This window comes from Tasmannia lanceolata, unplaced genomic scaffold (genome assembly GCF_043159265.1).
Source record: "Tasmannia lanceolata isolate RefF3 unplaced genomic scaffold, GAP_Taslan_0.1 ptg000006l, whole genome shotgun sequence".
Lineage (NCBI taxonomy): Eukaryota > Viridiplantae > Streptophyta > Magnoliopsida > Canellales > Winteraceae > Tasmannia > Tasmannia lanceolata.
In genome coordinates this window covers 29,674,238-29,693,021 of record NW_027518683.1, presented here as the reverse complement: position 1 = coordinate 29,693,021, position 18,784 = coordinate 29,674,238, and the positions used below count along the sequence as shown (strand labels likewise).

At 38.0% G+C, this 18,784-nt stretch overlaps 1 protein-coding gene across 1 annotated transcript; it reads right to left on the bottom strand.

The window, feature by feature from the left end:
- Positions 1–1,856: 1,856 nt before the first annotated feature.
- ETG1 (E2F target protein 1 (ETG1)) lies at positions 1,857–18,584 on the bottom strand. The gene is made up of 14 exons (XM_077383036.1): positions 18,356–18,584; positions 16,345–16,458; positions 16,115–16,222; positions 15,856–15,987; positions 15,692–15,739; positions 12,512–12,634; positions 12,190–12,348; positions 11,536–11,610; positions 11,264–11,377; positions 3,870–4,072; positions 3,477–3,612; positions 2,965–3,192; positions 2,314–2,381; positions 1,857–2,230 (listed from the first exon to the last, which is right to left on the bottom strand). Exons 1-14 carry the CDS (start codon positions 18,527–18,529, stop codon positions 2,116–2,118), a joined length of 1,797 nt encoding a protein of 598 aa, XP_077239151.1. The 5' UTR covers positions 18,530–18,584; the 3' UTR covers positions 1,857–2,115.
- Positions 18,585–18,784: the final 200 nt, after the last annotated feature.

Sequence of the window (18,784 nt, the reverse complement as noted above, 5' to 3'; positions counted from 1 at the left end):
TGGTCGATTGTAAGAGATGAACGGGATGGGGTTTGTAAAGAGAAGAGAATTGATAGTGTCACAGGAGCAATAACACCTCACTTGGCGGGATCCAAGCTGCAACATCAAGCTAGAATGCTCAAGATCTTTTTCCTGTTTTTTGGTAAAAAAAATTGTGAGATCAGGTTAAGAAACCTGAAATCACATCATTTCTATTTTTGAAGACTCAAATTTCTTTTAGATCATCTTCTGATTTTGGATCTAGATCAAATATTTTCTTTTTTTAGAAATAAAATGCAAGATATTTTTCTTGTAAACAAGTTTTGTTTTTAGGAAAAAACAGAATTAAAAAAAGGAAAAGAGTGAGAAAAATGATAGAATCACACCTCTAAAAACAAGTCACAATGACAGCACCTCAGTTGCACGATTGGATAGATCTTTTAAAGTCGAGGAAAATTTGCATTTCTTTTAAAATAATAAAGAGGGATTTGCAGAAGGCATTTCACAGATGGTCTGTTGCATCCGACAGCAGCCACAGAGGCTCACTTTTCAGCAGATTTTGTCTTCGTTGACGAGGTGGCTGCATTCGCAAAATGTCTTCTGCATTGGACTCTAGCAAATCCCTAATATAATTATAGCCAGATTATCTCAATAAATTTGCCTTCTCCTTCTACAAATGAGTCCATATCCTAAACCTGTTCTCTTTTTTGCCCTCCCTTCAAACTTATCTACCTTTTCATAATACTTCTCACTCAACTTGAGCTGATCACTCGTTGATTTTAGGCTGCAAATCATTCAGTACGCTTCCATCTTCCATGTCAGCAAAGTACAGGACAGTTATGAGCTTAATATAATCTGCAGCCTAGAGCGCCCATAGCTACAATTAGGGCTGCAACTCGAGCTGGGTTTTAAAAACCCGACCCGCATCGACCCGACCCGAAAATAGCCTGGGTTGGGTTCAGGTTTCATGGGTTTCGGGTCGAGCCGGGTTGAGCATTCAAAAGCCCGCATGAATCTCGGGTCGAGCTGGGTTTGAAGGGGCCCGACCCGACCCAAGTTACATAAGTTATAGTATGTACATTTTTTTCTATTGTTAGTTAAAGGTTAAAAGTGAAAACCCACGCACCCACTGTTATTGTATGTGAGTGTAATTTCTGCATCTATGAATTGAGTTGATTCAAGTGTTTGATTCAGCATTGTTTGATTGTAATTACAACATTGTTTGATTCAGCATTGTTTGATTGTAATTACAACATTGTTTGATTACAAAATTGTTTGATTCAAGTGTAATGTGAGTGTAATTACATCATTGTTTGATTCAAGTGTAATGCGAGTGTAATTTTTGCTTCTATGAGTTGAGTTGCCTTGCCAAATAAGAATTTTCCTTAAAAAATTGCGTCAACGTGAAAAAACCCGACCCGAGATATTTCTCGGGTAGGGTTGGGTTCTCCAAAACCCGACCTGCCCGACCCGAGTTGCAGCCCTAGCTACAATAGTACACAATGACTGATATCCGCACTACCATATTTTTTATAATGATGCTATCAACACCAAATCAGAAAAGCTAAGTGAGGAGTGTAAAACAGAGTAATATCATTATCAAAATATAGCACCAAGGATTCAGTCTCCTAATACATAAACAAACACATGTTCATATATAAATGACCTAATGTTCTTTTTAATTCTATTTAAGGTCTTCTACTTCAATGTTGGGTCTAGATATTATGATTTTGCCCTTAGCAATAAGGTGGTTCATCCTATTTTTAGAAATCTATGCCAAATTAATCAAACTGGACCAAAAATAAGGTGGAATCCGATCAAACCGGGTTGGACAGACCCGTCTGAAACCGGTTTTTAAACATAGCTTTAACAACGCCTTTTCCATGAAAGTGAAGCTTCATTTGATTAGTGGGTTCAAAAATTTTCAATCGACAGGTTCTGAAGCACAAAAAATTGAGCAAAAAGACGGTAAGAAACTTTTGGAATGTCATTTTATCGGCATAAATTATGGAAATATACACATTTGTCAAGGGGCAATCCATTGAAATCCAAAATAAAAATTTGCTTTCTCCAGGCCCACCTGAATCTGGTCTGACCCAAAAAATAGCCATTCCAGCTCTCTTAAGTCTTAAACATTCATTTGAGCCTCTCCTTTCTCAGCCTCTCCAATTCCTTGACCATTTGCCAATGCTCCAAGGACAAACATGTTTCACCAAAACTCAGAGACATTGAGCGAGCCATTGTAAGCCACCTGAGATAGTACAGCAAATCTCATCAATAAAATCAGAGGAAACAGAAGAACCAAATTGAAAAGGATTAAGTTATTGGACCAACCTGCTAAAATCCTCGCAGCCTAAGCTTCGATCTTCTTGCCTAGCTGCGACCATGTCATCTTCTACTATCTGTAACAAAACATCAGAACATTGATCAGCAAAATTTATCAGAAACCTTTCCTCAAAACATTGGTTATATTGCAAATTTGTCACTATCATACTATCTGTTCCTCAAATGCCCCATCAACTAGATTACAAATGTTACAACCGTGTTTTTAGTTAAGCTATTTGTTCCTAAAATATCCTCCCCACTGGCATTATCTATTTGATAGCAAAACAACAAAATTATGATCTCATAGAAGACAGTTTAACTACAATGGAAGGTTCCATTCATCAGTGGGAAGTTGCAAAGTCTCATCCAAACAGCCCACCCTTCTCATCGATGCAATTGACCTATGACAATAAAATTTTGGGTGCGTGGGTGAGAAGAGAGGGGGGGGAATACTTTATCTGTCATAGGTGAACCATCACTCCTACCAGTAGGGTCAGTTAGACTTGAGATTACACAAATCACCTTCCCATTTTCTTATTTAGTTATCAAGTTTTTGCAACAATATAGTTCAAGCCAGTTTATGCCATTTTTCCACCTAAGTATTATTAGAAAGTTAAAAGATCTTATTTCTTGGGGAGTAGAGAAAAATCTACTGTATACCTTCTGCATTTCTGGCTCAATAGTATGCAATAATGATCTTTGAGAGGCCAAATACCACCTCCATGCTTGAAGTTCTTCTGAAGTAGGATGTGCAATGGATGAGACAACATTAGGCCGGAAAGGCAACACCAAATCAGCTGGCAAAATGTTGGATTTTCCTTCAGAGAGGACTAGTATCCGAACATCAGCAGCCATCTCCATCTTATAGTACTCAAACTCATATTCCACCTGAATAATGAACAGTTCAAGTATAATGAATTTCTGACAGAGACAACTATACAAGGGGGTCAAAGCTTTAATAGAGCATACCACGGTGAGGCATATCAGAGGATTGTCATCATTAAATATAGAAATTGCCATGTTGTAATAAAGAGAAGACATGGTCCTTCAACCACCTTAAGGATTATAATACTCCTATATATATGTTTTTCAAATTAATTGTCTCACTTATGACTTAAAAACCACAACATCGCTGGAATGGATAGAATAAAGGCCATATGTGCTACAATTACCTTTTGACACTCCATTAGATTCTTAAGCAACCCTGCATTTGCAACTCCAACAGTATTAAGTGTCCCTGCTTTTAACTGGGTCTCATCAATGGTTAGGTGGGTTCCTTGAGCTAGCTGCAGAACTCCAGTAACCAGCCTGTGGTCAAACAAGCCATTTGATCAGAGTTGCCACCAAGATAAGGCCAAATGAAGAAGAATTTTCCCTGAGTTAAACTTCAAAGTGAGAAAGGATAATTGCACTGAGAATACGTTAAAGGAAAAGCTGAACTTAGACATGTTAATCACTTTAAATGATCCATTATATACAACTGTAAAGTATAATTTTCAAGATGACTAGTATGGATTAAATATTAGATTCCCCTTCAAAATTACGGGGATATGAGCTCCGTTTACCTGTTCATCTGGTAATCTTTTCTTGGTGCAAGTGTAGCAGTGTTGAGATAGTCCAAAGTGATAGGTATACATTGTGTGAAAGGTAGAAGGTTCTCGATTGCAAGGTGGAGTTGATTCCCAAAAATGGAAACACTCTCATTGCTAAAACCAATGAGGTTTAATGATAGCTTTCCCACTGCAGCAGTGTCAACCCTTGCATGTACCTTCTCAACAAAAACATTGCTAATTATATCAGCCAAAATGAAAAAAAGCAAGAAATCTATCTAAAATGACTTGATTAGAAATCAAACTATGCAATTATTATAAAGCATGGTTTTGAGAGTTGGACCTGACCTTTTATTTGTCCTAAATTCCCAATCAACTAGTAAACCAAAAAGATAACCCATGTCTCTAACTAAAGCCACGGTGAGGTGAAAAAGCAAATTTTAACCCTCTAAAAGTGGCCTTGTTAGAATAACATGCTACATATATATATATATATATATATATATATATATATATATATATATATATATATATAGAGAGAGAGAGAGAGAGAGAGAGAGAGAGAGAGAGAGAGAGCACGGTTTTGAAAGTAAAACTTGACTTTTGTTAGCTAATGAGCCAACCAAAATTTTAAGAGGAACAAAGGCCTATCCATGAACCATTCGTTGAGTAAAAGTACAATGACAGGCCAAAAGAACAACAGGTGTATATATATATATATATATATATATATATATATATATATATATATATATGAGAAAAGTGTTTCTAAGCACGTGCTTAGGGAGCTCCCTAAGCACAAGTGGCTTAAAAAGCCACCGATTGGTCTCTTTTTGTGGACCCCGCAGAGGTGGACCGCCATACGAACCAATCGGTCACTTTTTAAGCCACTTGTGCTTAGGGAGCTCCCTAAGCACGTGCTTAGAAACACTTTTGAGACTGTTTAGATTAAATCAACAAATGAACCAAAAACACTCAAGTCAAATGGTTACTCCAAGTTGATGGACTAAAATTACAATTTGAGTTCTGCGTTGGACAAATATAAAAAAAGCACTGTTCATGCGTTGGCAATTCAAGATAATTGCCAATCCATTATCTAGGCTTACCCTTGTGGTATAAGGCATCCCAAAAGCCTTGCTTTGGAACCTTGTGGTCAAATGGGTGGAGGAAATTGGCAACGCTTGGAAGTTAATTCCCTTTAGCTTGATAGACTTTTTGGTCATTCCCTTTGGGTGATATCCTTCCCTAGAGCCTGTACTTGTCCTCAGGAAGTTGGGAGAGAAGAAAATCTAGTGGTGGATTTGGAAGCTGGTTGGGTTGTAGACCCGTGAGTTCAAAGTTGCTGTGATAGATCTGGCTGAAAGAATTAGTGCTACTTATCCTTATCATAATGTAATTAAGAATAGTATTATTTTGTTTCATCTTTAGGTCATGAGTATACTCTTGACCAATTATACTATGCAAATGCAAGTTGGGACCTCTGGTCCCCAATGTAATTCTCATAGTATAAATATATTTTGTCAAATTTAAAAATAAAAAATAAAAAAAATAAAAATAAAATTGGCAACGTGGAAGAGGCATTACTTATCCCTAGGAGGAAGAATTGCCCTCATTAAGGCTGCCCTGGCAAACCTACCAGAATACTACATGTCACTGGATACAATACAAGTTAAAGTAAGAAAAAGAATTGAAAAATTGCAAAGAAATTTCCTTTAGGAAGGAGGGAAGCACACTAGATGTTGAGATAAAATGTGCAGATGGAAAAAATATGGTGGCCTTGGAATTAGTAGAATTTGGCTTGGAAGTAAAGCTGGAGAAATGGCTTAGGAGGTATGGAGAGGGAAAGGAGGATTTATAGCACAAAGTAATTAGGGACAAACATGGGCAGGGATAGGGGGATTGGGATAGTAGGAACTCAATTCTTGTAAAAAGTTCAGGCGAATGGAAGACCGTTTGCATGTCTAGACGGTTGTATGAGCCTTTAGTTATACAGTGGGGAGAGGAGAGGAAAATCGTTATTTATTAGATCTATGGGTTGGTATGTGTGTGCCATGGAATCCTGGACCTGTACCTTTTATCGACCGTTAGAGGGGTGAGAGTGTGTGACTATATGGAAAGAAGGGAGATTGGGGAATGTACTTTGGGAGCTTAGGCTTACGAGACCTTAAGGATAATGATATAGGTATCCTTTATTCCCTTCTTGGACACTCCTTGCGTCCCAGTACTGTTCATCATATAGCCTTGACCATCATGTTTGGACCCTTTACCCTATTGGTTCTTTTTATGCTTGTTCTTTCTTTCACAGCATGCAACAAGAGTAGCAGCTCTAACTTCTCAAGGTTATGTTGATCAGCGGCACCCCTACAAGTGGTCACCTTTGCATGGACAGTGGCAAATAGAAGAATTAACATGCGTGACCACCTTAAAAGAAGGAAGTTCCATCTTGCCAGCTGGTGCACTTTGTATAAGAAGGATGCGGAGATGCTAGATCATGTGCTACTACATTGTCCATTCGCTCTAAGGGTTTGGAGGGCCATCCAAAAAAGCTTTGGGATGCCGTGGGTATTCTAGAGACCGATTAAAAGAAAACCATCTTGCTTTGAGATCAGCTTGCTTGTGCAAGGGGCAGCACACTACTGTTGGGGTTTCCGGGGCAGTGCCCCAAAAGGAAAATTTAATTTTTGGTTTTCACTATAAGAATATTTTGATAATTGTTAATGTAGCGATATTAATATATAAGCCACATATTAAGGTTACAGGCGTGAGTCTTTGGGTGTTTTCTTGGCTGAGAAAAAAGGTAGATTATAGACTTTGTAACGCTAATATCGATATAGTGATATTCTCTTCTCCCGTGGACTTAAGCACACTGTCAAACCATGTAAATCTTGCCTTTCTTGCTTAGGATGTTTCTGTTTCTTGCATTTCATTTTGTCTTCAGCTACACTCAACTTTTATCCTATTTTGGAGATTAGAGATCTCTCAGTTTATAATAATAAAGATAAGGATAACTCATGTCGGATATGCGTGGACTACAGAGTGCGAAACCCAACACCATTAAGGATAAAATCTCAATACCCACCATTGACGAGTTATTGAACAAGCTATATGGTGCCAACTATTTCTCTAAGCTAGACTTATTCAGAGTGTCACCAGATCTGAGTTCACATCCCCGACGTGCATAAGACTCGAACACATGGACACTACGAGTTCCTCCTTATGCCTTTCGAGTTGACCCATGTGCCGTCAACGTTCCGGAGTCTTTGGTTTATTAATTTTGTGTCTAATACTTTATTCAAGTGTGAAAAAACCTGAGGGCTTTGGCCGCTGGGAGTCCGGATCTAGCCAGAGGAGACCGTAGGGAGGATGGGTGGGGGCACAGAGAGGCTGGTTCAAGTGACATAAAGGCCGGATCTGTGAAGAAAATCGAGGTTTTTGGCCGTTGGGAGGCGGGAGCTGGCCGGAGGAGACCGGAACTAGCCGAGGAGGCCGTCGGGAGGACGGATTGGGCCGGGGAAGCTGTGAAGAATATTTCAAGCTGGACAAACCCATTCCTCTCCTCTCGCTTTCTCTTTCAGCTATGAAGAAACTCGAGCTCTTTTCCCGTCATGTCGGACCTAGCAGGAGGAGGCCGTATCTACTTATTGGGAGACCAACGGAAAGTCGGGAGGCTGTCGGGAGGCCGTCGGGTGTCTTGACCTAGCCGGAGGCTGTCGGGTAGAGGCCAGATCTGGTCGGAGGCCCTGCTCGGTCCAAAGCTGTGGGAGGTCATGAAGACCGTGGGAGGCAGGGGAGGCCGTGGGAGGCCTGGGGATTGCCAAAAGTCGTGGCCGTGGATGTCGTGGGAGGTCGTGGGTTGCCGGATGTTGCAATGGAGAGGATGGTGGAATAAACAATTTTGTTGCCGGATTGAATTGGGATCCGCCGGAGCTTGGTGGTGGGACAAGGTGGAGGCCGCCAGAGATCGGGTGGTGAAGATGGCTATCGTGCGCGGTTACGGGCGCACAACAACTCTAGGTCCTCAAGTGGGATTTTTGAAAATCAAAATCGCCAGTTGGAATAAGGTGGAGAAGTCTGTATGGCATGGCGAACACGTATCAGACTTGATGGGGACCACAAATATGGCACTTTTTGTTGGACTTGATACATGTTGGGCTATTGGGTAATGTAATGGGGAATAGAGATGGGTAGCATAAACGGATATGTAAGCTGATTCTACTGTATGTAGGGTCAGTACTGTTGTAGCCTGTTAGGGGACATCTTGTCCCTTATTTGGCACCTTTTGGAATAATAAATGTTAATTTTCAAAAAAAAAAAAAAAACGTTCCGGAGTCTGATGAATGAGGTATTCTATCCACATCTATGCGAGTTTAATCATCTTTTTTAAACACATTTTAGTGTAGAACAAGAGTTGGCACCAGAGAAATAACTCTAAGATGTACATCGAAGGACTTCCCAACTCCTATGGGAAAGACGTCATCTTGGAGATCATCATTCAACTCACCAAGTCCGCTCATTTCCTGGGACTCTGAAACCCATATATTGCTAAAGAAGTCTCCCAACTTTTCTTTGACCACATCTACAAGCTGCACAATATGCCTTCAACTAGTGTTAGTGATCACTATATGGTATTTATGAGCAAATTTTGGACAGAATTGTTCCGATTGCAACCCACATGACTAGAGATTAGCTCCATGTATCATCCCCAAATCAACAGGTAGACCAAAATTGTCAATCGATGCTTGGAGAACCACTTATGATAGATGCCAAGTGACGGTCCTAAATAACGGATTAAGCATATTTCTCTTGCTAAGTGGTGGCATAATACTGCCTATCATTCCTCGAGCAAAAATACACCCAGTGAGGCAATGTATTGGCAACCACCACATTCACACATTTGATATCTTATTTCTGATGATTCTAGTATTGCAACGATGGACCAGCAGCTACAATAGCAAGCTGTCATTAAACTAATAAGAGAGCACGTACAACAGGCTCAAGAGAAAATGAAGTGTTTTAGTGATTCGCATTGTAACAAATGCAAGTTTCAAGTCGGTGATTGGGTATAAACAAGCTACGATTGCCCTCTGACGCAACCTCAAGCTTGCTTCACGATAGTTTGGACCCTATTGTGTGCTAAACAAGATTGACAATGTGGCATATAAATTGGATCTGTTGTCATCTTTTGCATCCACCCGATATCTCATGTTTCTCCTAAAGAAGATTGGACAGTAGGTCAGTACGTGGTATTACAAATGTAGCTGCCCAAGGCGGATGATGATGGTTGGACTCAACTTGAACCCATGGCTATTTTAAATCAAAGGCTCATTACCCACAACAACCAAGTGATGATAGAGGTTTTGGTACAATGGTTCAGATCTTTTGCCAAGGATGCTTCTTGGAAGGATTGGCAATCTCTCACTCGTAGATTCACTAACTTCAGACCATCAGGACAAGGTCGGTTCGATGAGGGTGGGAGAGTTACGTACGATTTATGTTTGGATAGAGTTACGTGGGCAAATGCACTATCATATGCATGCATGATAGGAGTTAGTTGTTTGAAAAATTATCAATTGGACATTATTTGTTGGGTTGTTTGAGTTGTTGAGAGTTTTTAGGACTTTGGTTTCCATTTGAATTTGCATGATGGGATCATTGTATTTTCTAGGAGAAGTAGTAAGATAGAATAAAAGGGGATGACATAGTAGCCTACGAAATAATTTTTGAACTCTAATTCAAGTGAGAGTTGACCCTGGACAAGGTATACCTATATGCAACCTGTTTTTTCTTCCTCATCTTCATAGCAAATACGAATCAATGATGAAGTCAGAAGTACACAGGACAAGTAAATTGTGGAAAAGAAATTAGATGAGTTATACACATCATCAACCTGTTTTTTGATTGGAAGCTGACTACTCTTTTGATTTCGGAAAAATTCTTTTTATCAGTATACAGTTTCTTCTCACATTCAACTGCATTCCATAATAAAGGACAATGAATAGTGAGGAATCATCATAAAAACGAATCAATGATCCACCCACAGGAGAATCCTTTCCTGAATCCAGCATAGATGGAGGGTCATTTCAAAGCACACTTGTGGGATAAGGGAACTTGGAATGCAACACAAAGAAGAAAGAGTATACGATGAGGAAGTATCTACAGCGAGGGATTACGATTTGGCATCACTCAAATACTGGGGGCGACGACATTCACTAACTTCCCGCTATCTGATTATGAGCAAGAAATCTAGATAATGCAAAGCGTAACGAAAGAAGAGAATTGGTGGATAAGAACTCCAATGCTGCTGATAATGAAATTGAGGGGGACGAGACCCGACATCAACAACAATTGGGGAGTGATAGTGAGTATGGTGGGATGTTTTATGATGGAATTGCTGATATTCCATATTGTGCTCTTCCAATGGAGACATTGTGCCTGACATCAAGATGCAAGAGATTGCCTCTGGAGCAGTGTCTCAAGCATGTCTTCCATCTATCAACTAGAAGTTGGAGAGAGAGAGAGAGAGTGTTCACATATTGTGACCCCAATCATTCTGATTTTTCATTTGAACAAAGTTGTTTGGAAGCTCATCTTAAAAAAGTATGAGTTCTAGTGTTCAAGCAATATATGAAACCCTTTGAACCTATGATTTGTGGACACGGACACGAGTGTCGTATGTCGACACAGACACAGAGTGTCGGACACGACAAGCTCCCAAAATTTAGAAATAGGGACACCGCTAAGCAAACATTATATATAATTATAATTTGTGGACACATATTCGGGTGTTGAGCTTCAACATGGACACGAGGTGTTTGACATGGCAACCCTAAAAATCTATAAATACGTACTTACATATAAAATACTTATTACTATCATAATTTGCAACAATATAAATACAGTATTCATCTAACTAATAAATTTCAGGATTAATTAACTATAATCTAAAACAAATGTGAGATAATCAAATAACAACGTATTCATCAATTTAATCTGTTCTCTTCAGTCTCCAATATGCAGCAAGAAAAGGAGACCAGTAGGATATAATGAATATAATATTGGAATAAGAGTTTGTTTAGGATTTTAGGCTTAGGGAGGGGGATATAATAGTAAATATTAGTTAAAGAAGAGCTAAAAGAAGAGTTTATAATAAAAGATGAATTAATAATAAAAGAGGTAAACACAATATTCAATAATAAAATAGGCCACACTTGACATGGTACAAAAACCCGTTGACACGCCAACATTATGTCTGACACTTCTAGTAGTACAGTTAAAAGTTTCAAAAGGCGTGTCGACATGTGCGGACATGAGTGTCGTGTGGGACATGGCATGACATGCATGTCGGCAATAAATTCAGATTTCCGGCTAAATCATAGCTTTGAATTATGACAAGGAAATAAAATAATTACCCTGGACAGAAGATGCAGCAACAGGCAGTGAGCTGCGACACCATCATTGCCAAGAACAGAAGTCAGATATCTTAGCAGAGCTTCTCTGATCCCTCTAACCATTGTCGGCATTGGCTGTAGGTTCACAATCAACAAACTAAATAATGCCATGCAAAAAAGTTATAAAAATTTGCATGAAATTTCATATTCAACATAAAATGCATATTCCCAAGTATGATTTGAGTAGGGGGTAGGAAAAGAAAATAAGAGATAGAAAGGCGAGAAATAATCACTTCAATGATAGGGGAACTGAGAAGGAAGTCCTGAACTGTCAGCTTTCGATGTATTAAACAATGAAGATGAGGAACCTAAAAACAAAAAAAAAATCAACATTTAATGTTTAAACGTCCATTCAATTGACAAATCATAGAATTTAGCATGGAAAGAAAAAAACAGTTCAAAAACATAGTTTCATCAGCTATATATATATATATTGCAGAAGGCATTTCGTGAACGATCTGTTGCATGAGAGAGCAGCCACCTCATCAATAAAGACAAAATCTGTTGAAAAGTGAGCCTATGTGGCTGCTCTCTCATGCAACAGACCATCAGCGAAATGCCTTCTGTTATGGTCCCTAGCAAATCCCACACACACACACACACACACACACACACACACACACATATATATATATATATATAGTGAAAAGTGAGCCTATGTGACTGCTCTCTCATGCAACAGACCATCAACGAAATGCCTTATGTGATGGTCCCTAGCAAATCCCATACAAATGCAAACACACACACACACATACAATATATATATATATATATACATAGAGAGAGAAAGCAAAATGATCCTAGCAAAAAATATGTTTTATAAAGAAATTTACTCATTTCCACAGTGCATCGTAACTTATTCTTAGATGGAAAATGGCGTCACAGACCTTACTAGGAGGCAAATGAGCTAAAGTATCCTCACAAAGGCCATTTGAGAACTCATCAGAATCATCCTTGTGAACAACAAGCTCTGGATCAAATGTATAAACACAAATAAATTCAAAGACATCGTTCAGCTTCAAATCAGCCTCTGGGGAATCATATATCTGCAAGGCACACAGTTTGCCATTAAAACTTTAGAATGACCTCCTAACATAGCAGATAGTAAGAGCCCACCTGGCCTATTCCCTGCTTTATCTATCTCCAAGTGGATTTTGAAGTCCTTGCAATTTAAAAATTAGTTAATATAATGTCTCACTTAAGGTTTACCTTAATAAGACATGCAATAGAATTAGTATTGAAAATGGGCAGTGTTCTCGCTCCAGGAAGGGTATCATCCTGAACTGATTCTTGTGGATTCGAAACGGACTGGCTTGAGGGTCCTGCTTCTCGCTAAAGAAATGAACAGCTCATTAGGATTTAATTATCATGGGACAAAAATATGTGATGTAATACAACAAGAAACAAAACAGCATGCTAAAATTGTATGTTCCCACCTTCAAGTTTCAAATACACAAGAAATATGGCTAATGATTTTTAAGTACTGATAGAATGAATTCTACTATGTTATGAGTATCACTCATCAATGTAAGGTGAACACAAAATAACATTAGAATTTCTCACCTTATTATGGTTAAATTGTTATTTTTAAACAATCAGCATTGATTTGGATGATTGTAAAGAAACAAAGAAGGAATGAAAAAAATGAGAAGGCAATGCAACAACTCAAACACCCACTGTTAGGAGTCACTCCCCTTGGTTGAACTATAAAGTGAAGTGAAAACATGCAACATCTAATTCAAAAACCTATTTTTACATATTTTCAAAAATCTCATAACCTCTGATCAGGGGTTCAACATCCATAAAGAGAAAATCCAACGATTCAAGGTCGAACTCCTATTTCATCAGACTTCTATAACAACAACAACAAAACATTTGTTTCACCAATAACAAATTCCAAATAAATTCAAGAAACAGCAGCACTTAATCAACACCACTAAATTTCTGCAGATGTATTGGAGAAAAGAAGATGCAGATTTAAATCCTTTTCCATAGATTTAAGGTGAAAAATGCCTTGAAACTGGAGATTAGAGAAAAAAAGTGCTACTCAATAATTCAGATTATAATGGAAAGAATAATTACATAGATTTAGAACAGTGTAATGCAAAATCTTTGATTCAAATTCAAAGCCCGGATTTCATGGACTTTCCAAGAAAATAAACATCTCCAAGAAAATCTATCATTTTTTTCAAAAATGCAAATGAACACGGACCTAAAAAAACACATGCACGCACACGCACACTTAATACACACACACACACACACATATGTGTGTGTGCATTTGTACATCTCAATATACACATGCACACACACTCACACTTAATATACATATAAATGTATATATCTCAATATATACATTTGAAACAACCAATTACTCCAAAAGCTTAAGCAGTTGGAGATTGTGTTATTTAATCTTTTATACTTTAACACTCCCCCTCATGTGTGGCCCCTCCTTTTAGGGTTGGCCTACATGTGGCACAAATGTGGCCCCACTTTTTGGGGTTGGCCATTACATGTGGAATTTTAATATCTAGGAGGTTTGAACTCAGTACCTTGGCTCTGATACCATGTGAAACAACCAGTTACTCCAAAAGCTTAAGCTGTTGGAGATTGCGTTATTTAATCTTTTATACTTAAACAAAAATGAATCCAAGAAGTAGATATGGGAAGTGAGCGATCTAAAAAGAGAAAGTCGTAAGCAGAAATGAAAAAGGAAGCAATCGGTCAAGTAAAGAGGCAATGTCTGGGAATTGTCATGCCATGGGAAGTGAATATGAAGCATGTAACAAACCTTATCGGAAGCAAAAAAAAAAAACATAGAAAGAGGATTATAACAGGTTAGAGAGGAATAGTTAATGGAGGCTACATTACCAAAAGGCAAACAATTTTAGCTTCAAAGAAAGATTCTGACCCAACTATGGATGATTTCAATAACCAAGGAAGCAACATCCAACAGCAACATTAACATTGAAATTGAAAGGCGAACAATATTTTATATCATGTCTGCAAAGCCTTGCACCAAGAAACTTGCCCAAAGAAGCAACAGGACCATCTGGCCAACATTGTTGTCATCAATGATGATGAACGATATGCAGCAACTATGGGAAGAGCAAGAGATATGAGTCCGTTTTGTATCCTTTGTTCCCAAAAATCCCCTTTCATGGAAACCCCTTTCAGCTCAATTATGTCCTCATGCTTCTCTTTGTTCCTTCTACAATGTACATATAAATGTTTTACCTCTTATCTTGAATCCTGCCATTTCTCGTTAATGGAAGCATGCAATTGTAATTAAAATAAAAATATCTTGTTAAATCAAGTTAGGATATACTATATACCTTATGTGATGAATCTAGAAGGCACTTACACAACTCTTAACAAAAATTTGGGATTCAATTTTAAAATTCTTTCAAATCCAAATACCTAGAAGAACCTAGGAAACAGAAACGAGAAATAAAATGACAAACAGGACACACTTCTTCATAATTGGTTAAATAAGAATGTGGGGAAAATGTGAAGAGCGACATAGGACACATTTGGAGAAACAAATTACAATATATAAGATCTGTATATACTAGTGTGGAGATACGTACCTATGAAACAATTTAAAGTGGACCATCAAGCGCATGGTTTGGATCTATTACAGGCAAAGGCTTACCTATACCATGGCTTTAATGAAAAGTGTCCATTGACGCCAGTTCTGATTGATCAAGCCACACACACACACACACACGAGAGAGAGAGAGAGAGAGAGAGAGAGAGAGAGAGAGAGAGAGAGAGAGAGAGAGAGAGAGAGAGAGAGAGAGCATAAAAGGAAGGTTGTAGAAAGGAAACGAGAACTAAAGTTATATGTAAGAACAAGTAAAAAAAAGGTACGCTAAAGTAGGAATATCATACATATAAGATAAACTAGATAAGATAGATATGCAACCCTTAAAAGGTTATCTTTGAAACTCTGGAAGTTTAAAGACTAAAACAAAAAAAGTAAAGAAACTAAAGGAAAGAGAACCAAAGATAGGAAACCTGATATAAAAATTAAGAACTAGAATCCTGAAATGAAGGGAATGGATAATTTATTTTCTGTTTCTCAATTTCTTCTTAATTTTCCAAAAAGCTATTGTTTCCTGATCCCATGGAAACAGGCTTCAAGCAATTATGACCTAGCCACACCCAGCAAACAATACGAGACAACTAAATAGTAGTACAAAATCCTATCAGTGAAATTTGTCTCCTTACTCCAATGATTCAAACTTTAAAAAGCTATTATAAAATGTAGGGTAATAATCTTCAGGCATATCCTATTTTTATAAACAGAATATAATTTTAGGAAGTAAAAACAAAGCAACAGAACATTTGATAAGCCTACCAATTTATACAAGCCATTATCCTTACCTGCTTCTTATTGCACAAGGATGGATCCCTTGGCTCATGATCTACATCCTGAAATAAAAAAATAAAAAAAAAATGTCAGAAAGATGAAAGAAAATGATAATGGAGATTATAGACAGGTGACTTTGAATGTACTGGAGATTATAGACAGGTGACTTGAATAGTACATTCAAATCCATATTGTCATGAGCTTCATTTCTCTGGCGCTTTTCGCCATGGTGGGATGAAGAACTGCTGGATCTGTTTATCACAGATTCAGAAGGGGAATTGTGCAAAGTCCATTCATTCTGTCCTGGAACCTAGTGAGAAAAATCATTAAATAAAACAAGAAATAGTCAGAAAAGAAAATGACACGCAATGTAAACTCAACTTCACCTACTCTCGTTTCATAGTTAAGTGGCAATGCCCAGAAGTACAAAAGCTTACTGGAACACAGTATAGAAGACGACGTTCCCAGACTTGCATTTCAGATGTAGAAGCCATCGGATATGAAGCAACATCAGTGAATTTATTCGTCCTCCATGTCAAGCCATCCTGTAAAGATCCCAACAATATTTTGGTGCTGAAAGATCCAAAGCTATGATGGTACACTCAAGGAATATAAAACATAACCATTAATTAATTAAAACAAAGGCTCAATGTATTTGAAGAAATACCTTGAAAGCACCAACGTAAAATTCATTACCAAGCATATCTTGCACCATTCCTCTGAATCGCACAAGAGAATTGGGCTGAATCCCACGCATATTAGTTGGATCAAGGATTGGAACCTGTATGAAAGATCAATATTTGGTAAAATGAAACAGAAAAGTTACTAACTTTTCCTAATGTATGATAATTTAACTATGGGATCTGTTCAAAATAGGCAAAGGAGCATATTCTCTAACAAATACAGAAAACAAAAATAGAAAAGTTTCTAAAAAAATGGAAGAGATGGGAGTGGTTAAAATTATGATAAGGCTGGCACCAAAATATTTAGTCATTAAAAAAGAGAATGAACAATGGCATGCATGTCTAGCAGACTTGCTCCTTCAATACCACAACAATACATTTTGGGTTTCAAGGCTAAATGATAAAATGTGCCACACAAGCATCATCATGTAAGGTAATGTGCCTATGTCACATATATGGGCCCACTTTGATAGATACAGATTGCCACATGATGGGGCCTGCATTGGTTTGCCCACAGCAGATAAATCATGCTTACAAGAAGATACTAGCTTCGGGCCGTGGAAAATCCAATGTGAGGCAGACTTTGTAGATGGTATGACCGATCAAAGGTTGGACGCATCTATGCAATGCAGTATGCAAGGGCACAAAATCATGATAATATGAAGTAACACACCACATTGGACAATTCCTCATTCATAAAAGAATATTAGTGTTGAGATACAAAGCAAGGACAACGACTTTCACAATAGAAGAATTCAATCTTTGGGGGTCGACAAGGTCTCTAGTGCGTTGGATACTTCAAAACTGACAAATTGCAAAATATGAAATGATAATAATAAGAATAATGGGACTCTTGTTTAGGACAAAATATTGTGATGCATCTGATAATTCGAGGTCAATAGAGTGCAAAAATGTCTCGCATCAACAAGAAAAGGTTCTAAATTAATTCAAAATCAACTCATGGGTTTTCTAATTTTTAGAAAGGGGGAAAGGATGGTGCTCCAACAGAGTACTAAATTTATAATTCCACTATTTCCACAGGAATCACGCTGCCTAGAAAACCTGAACTGTCCAGTCAGTGCCATGAAAATGGAGAGTTAAAAGAAAAGAGAAATTGTCCATATTCAATGCAAAAAAAGTGCATTATTACCTACCAAAAAAAGTCCATTTATGGATGGTTGGAAGAGTACACTCAGTAAGACTTCTTAGTTTTAACCACATAGTTCCCACAAGAAATCATGTAACTCGTAAGTATAAAGAGTGAGACAAGAAAATCAGGGTGAATTTTAACCTTACCATTAGGAGCAAAATCTATATTTCTACATAAAATAAAATTAAAGAAGAAGCCATCTCACAAATGCTTCTTTTCAATAAAGAAAAAGTAGTATTTTTGGTTTTAAAGGAAACGCTCGATCTACCTAAAGTCCAAGAATTCTACTCTTTTTTATTGGAGAAGACTATCTGTGATTTGATACAGAGATTTAATCCCCAAAATAAAAGAGGGCAGAAATACCTGGCTTTTAATCATCAATTTTGGGTAATATATAGGGACTCTGTATGAGACATTAGACTCAAATTTCAAAACAAGAAAAATTGTGTATATGTCAGTTCTTCCTTTGAGAATTCAAGCTATACAATGCAAATAATAAAAAATAGAAGCCAACAATGCAAAATGATAAATGTAGTGTTTTTCAACTAAAAGGAGATATTTAGGGGTTTTATGCTTAAAAGGAGAAAAATTACAAAAGAAAATGAGAGACTTATAATACACTGGAACAAATTATCGAAGGGCGAGATGAGTCACAATAGAAATAGAAATAAAAAATGGTAAGAGGAAATGAGAAGGTTTTCCAAAACAAAAACAGAGAAGATCGCCAAAAAGAAGAGGATTGACCAATCTAGGGTTTGGGTACCAATAATCAAGAGGGGCTTATTGTAGTGAAAATGAGGGAATTGTGTAGGGTTATGGGGGAGGTGAAATGGAGTTAAGATTACCTGAGAGAGAGCATCCTGATCGAAGAGAAACTTTCGAAAGACATCGAGAGCGCCCCAGTCTTTACCATTGAAGGTCGCCGGATCGAATCCCTGCGTGGAGCTCACCGCCTTTTCGAAGGTCTTCCGTACCACTCCAAGAGGATTTGCCAGGCAATCGAAGGCAACACCCACCATGCTCTCTCTCTCTCTCTCTCTCTCTCTCTCTCGTTTTGGCGGGAACGGAAATGCCTTCTTTGGACTTTACAGGGTAATGTAGGGCGATTTCCCGCGCTTAGAAGAGGGGTTTTCCCGCCAAATCTTGGAGATCCACGTGTTTTGTGAGACTTTCGCGCCAAAATTTTGCCTCATCTTCGTGTGCGTTTGGAATTCTCTCATTGGCTGCACGATGGGCCCAGGCGTAGAATAATCAATTGTGTGATGGGAAATGAT

Coding starts and splice junctions, on each gene's coding strand:
- ETG1 (XM_077383036.1), bottom strand. CDS start 18,529: ATGGTGGGTGTTGCCTTCGATTGCCTGGCAAATCCTCTTGGAGTGGTA. Junction 15,740..15,855: donor ATGACAATATGGATTTGAAT/GTACTATTCAAG, acceptor TTTTTATTTCAG/GATGTAGATCATGAGCCAAG. Junction 12,349..12,511: donor CTATTGCATGTCTTATTAAG/GTAAACCTTAAG, acceptor TGTGCCTTGCAG/ATATATGATTCCCCAGAGGC.